We start from the raw sequence: 4,308 nt of genomic DNA, 5'->3' as shown, positions 1-4,308 counted from the left end.
GAAATTACAAACTCTCAAGAACCCTAATCGACTCTCATGAGATGTATATGAATCTATGTGTTTACAATAAATTTTCTATTTGCTCTCGTATTTTTTCTATACCTGAACCACTACTTATATAGGCAGAAATCCATGATAATCTGAATAAGATTAGCATTATCCAAAATTAGGATTAGCCTTATCCAGAATAGGAAACTGAAGATAGTCGTCTTGAAGGACCAGAGGATAGAGAGACCACAGAGGCTCTGGTCCTCTAGAGGCTCTGGTCAATACAACCAAAGGCTCTGGTGTCTCTTACAGAGGCTCTGGTTCTGGTGACTTCACAGAGGCTCTGGTTAACTTCACAGAGGCTCTGGATCTTCTTACAGAGGCTCTGGTCGTCCATACTTGGTCGATTTATCACAGAGGCTGGTCTTCTTCCAGACTTAGACGTTTTGGCACAAAAGCATCTTCAGATGTTCCATTCTTAGCCCCGATTGCTTAATAAAACTTTTTGAGATAATTATTAGGATCAAAATGATGCTAACAAGAATGATTTCGCCATAACACTTTAATGAACGGTATTGACCTTCATCGCATTTGTCTCTCTTCTCGATTAATTATCGCATCGGGTTCTTCAATATAAGAGAGATTTTCTTCAACTTTGTCCAACGGATAATCAATCCATGGAGAGGGTGATATTGATATCCGCGGAGTGACGAGATACGGAAAACGTTATGGATATGTGAAAATTGAGGAGGTAATGCTAGGCGATATGCCACCTTTCCAATACGTTCCAATATTTCGAAGGGTCCGATATATCTTGGACTAAGTTTATCTGTAATTCCAAACCTACGAATACCTCGTAACGGTGAAACTTTAGAAAGACGTGATCACCCGGTTGGAACTCTAAATGCTTTCGATGTTTGTCAACGTAACTTTTCTGTCGAGATTGAGCCTCTTTCATTTTATGTTTTGTGATCTCGACTTGTTCAGTAGTAATTCGGACAAGTTTGGGTCCTTCGATAGCTCGTTCCCCCACTTCATTCCAACAGATCGGTGTTCTACACTTCCGACCATATAAAGCTTCGTACAGGGCCATGCCAATACTAGTTTGCCAACTATTAATATACGCGAATTCCACAAGATATAAAGACTCGTCCCAACCACCAGACCACTCAAGAGCACAAACCCGTAACATATCTTCTAGAGTTTGAATRGTTCGTTCAGTCTGACCATCTGTTTGTGGATGAAAAGCTGAACTCATAATCAATCGCGTACCCCAAGCTTGGTGAAGACTTTTCCAGAATCGAGAAGTGAATCGCGGATCTCGGTCTGATATGATAGAAACTGGAGTTCCATGCAACCTCACGATTTCCTGCTGGAATAGATCGGACAGTTTACTAACAGGGTACGTCTCCTGTATAGGTAGGAAATGAGCCGATTTTGTCAAACGGTCAACTACTACCCATATAGCATCATGTCGTCTCTGAGTTTTCGGCAGTCCTGTTACAAAATCCATAAAGATATGTTCCCATTTCCAAACTGGAATCTCTAATGGTTGTAATAATCCGCTAGCCCGTTGATGTTCAATCTTCACTTTCTGGCAAGTAAGACATTTTGCTACGTATTCGGCTATATCCCTTTTTCATACCGTTCCACCAAAAGTATTGTTTTAGATCTCGGTACATCTTAGTGGATCCGGGATGAATTGAGAATAACGAATTATGAGCTTCACTCATAAYTGCTTCTTTGAGTTTAGGATTGTCGGGTACACAAAGTCGATTAGAGAACCAGATAATACCTTTATCATCACTCGAAAATTAGACTGTGAATCATCGTTAGCCTTTTGTAAGATAGCCCAAAGTTCTCCATTCTGTTGTTGAGCCTTTTTGATTCGAGATACAAGAGTTGGTTCAACCGTGAGACTAGCCAAAAGTTCATTTGTAACATGATAACATAGAGAAATACCCATACGTTCTAGATCTGAAGCAATATGGGACTAAACGGTTAAAGACGATACGTTACCACTGTTTTTACGGCTAAGGGCATCGGCACTACATTGGCTTTGCCTGGATGATATTTAATTCGGACGTCGTAGTCCTTAAGAAGTTCGAGCCATCGTCGTTGACGCATATTCAACTCTTTTTGCATGAAGATGTACTTTAAATTTTTGTGATCAGTAAAGATATCATAAGTCTCTCCGTACAGATAGTGACGCCATATTTTGAGTGCAAAAATGACTGCTGTCAACTCAAGATCATGAGTAGGGTAGTTTAATTCATAAGGTTTGAGCTGGCGAGAGGCATACGCAATCACTTCGCCAAGATCACTTTTAGAAGCATCACTATAAACCTGAAAACCTCCCGATCCAGATGGCAATGCAAGAACAGGCATTGTAATCAATCTCTTTCTCAGTTCTTCAAAACCCTTTTCCTGTTCTTCACCCCAGACAAATTTAAATTCTTTTCTAAGAAGTTTAGTCATAGGGAGCGCGATCCGGGAAAAGTTTTCAACAAACCATCGATAGTAACCTGCCAGACCTAGGAAACTTCGGACTTTAGAAACATTTGTTGGTTTTGGCCAGTTAGTTATAGCCTCAACCTTTGCAGGATCGACTTTAATGCCTTCGCCGGATATAATGTGGCCCAAAAATGCCACTTGATGCAACCAGAATTCACACTTAGAAAACTTTGCATACAACTTCTTATTTTGAAGAGTTTCTAAAGTAATACGAAAGTGAGTTTCGTGATCTTCTTTCGACTTTGAATATATAAGAATATCGTCAATAAAAACGATAACAAAGTCGTCCAAATAATCTTTGAAAGCTCGGTTCATAAGATCCATAAAAACTGTTGGAGCATTAGTTAACCCGAATGGCATAACAATGAACTTGTAATGCCCATATCAAGTACGAAATGCAGTCTTAGGAATATCCTGATCTCTGATCCGGAGTTGGTGATATCCAGACCTTAAGTCGATCTTAGAAAAATACTTTGCTCCTTAGAGTTGATCGAAGTGATCGTCAATACGAGGTAAAGGGTATTTATTACGTACCGTAACCCGATTTAGTTCCCGATAGTCAATACACAATTGCATTGATCCATCTTTCTTTTTAACGAATAGGACCAGTGCACCCCACGGAGATACACTGGGTCGAATGAAACCCCGATTAGAAAGATCTTCAAGTTGTTCCTTAAGTTCTTTCATTTCGGTCGGAGCCATACGATACAGAGCCTTTGAGATAGGTACAGCTCCYGGAACAAGATCAATTGTAAATTCAATTTCCCTTTCCGAAGGAACTCCTGGAAGTTCTTCTGGAAAGACGTCTTGAAATTGATTAACAACAGGAATATCTTCAAGTTTAAGGCATACCTCTTCKRGATCTTGTARTGAAGCTAAAAAYCCTTCACATCYTTGCCAKACCATTGCTTTAACATTTACTTYTGAGATAACACGAGTTCCCTTCTYAGGTGAAACACCCTGGAACACRTATTCGGGTTYATTGACGTCACCGAAGATGATTTGTTTGGMTTTGCAGTCGATRGTCACWCGATGTTTAGACAACCAATCCATGCCAAKGATGATATCAAAGTGATCCATTTTCATTGGTAGTAAAGTAACTTCCCGAATTCGATCGCCAATAAATAATGGACAGTTTGGGAATTGCCCAAATATACATACTAAACTACCCATATGAGTAGTAATATGTAATGAAAATTCGGTGGATTGTTCATATGATTTAAGATTTTCTTCGAAGTTTTCAGAAACAATCGAGTGTGTAGTACCTGTATCAAATAAAACATATGCAACTCTACTGTCAATAGAAAGGGTACCAAAAACCATACCCGCAGTAGATTTGTCAGCAGATAGTGTAAACACTCGACCACCAGCAGTAGATTGCTTCTCTTTATTTATTAGAATTATCTTTCGGCCCTTGTTTACAATCACGAGCTATATGACCTTGTTGACCACAATTATAACAGGCGCCGGTCATTCGAATACATGGGCCAGGACGATGTCTAAAACCACAATCTTTGCACCATAACAGAGAATTTGTATTCGAAAAACCTTTACTAGAAGTTCCTTGAAATGCAATTGGAGGTCTATAATTGGGTTGTTTCCACAGACCTGTCCGATTGGTTCTTCGCCAGGTAGAATTCCCTTGAAACACAAATCTGTTTCCTTTTGTACCACTATCACCATAGGAAAGTATAGAGTCTAAGATAATCCTATCTTAGTTCTACCCATTTCTCACAGATCAAACCTAAATTGTACTACAGGATCATAACCTATAGCTCTGATACCACAACTTGTAACACCCCCGTC

General features: G+C 39.6%; 1 protein-coding gene across 1 annotated transcript; it reads right to left on the bottom strand.

Annotated features, from left to right (window-relative positions):
* Positions 1–841: 841 nt before the first annotated feature.
* On the bottom strand, positions 842–3,825 carry LOC112505415 (the record flags this gene model as incomplete). The annotated part of the gene is made up of 4 exons (XM_025109329.1): positions 3,037–3,825; positions 2,003–2,742; positions 1,784–1,907; positions 842–1,582 (listed from the first exon to the last, which is right to left on the bottom strand). Coding segments are annotated over exons 1-4 (2,394 nt in total), but the record flags the coding sequence as incomplete, so codon positions are not given.
* Positions 3,826–4,308: the final 483 nt, after the last annotated feature.

Source organism: Cynara cardunculus, unplaced genomic scaffold, assembly GCF_001531365.2.
Source record: "Cynara cardunculus var. scolymus isolate 2C unplaced genomic scaffold, CcrdV1 Un_Scaffold_10677, whole genome shotgun sequence".
Taxonomy (NCBI): domain Eukaryota; kingdom Viridiplantae; phylum Streptophyta; class Magnoliopsida; order Asterales; family Asteraceae; genus Cynara; species Cynara cardunculus.
The sequence above is the reverse complement of the archived record's forward strand: the minus strand, read 5'-3'. Positions and strand labels throughout refer to the sequence as shown.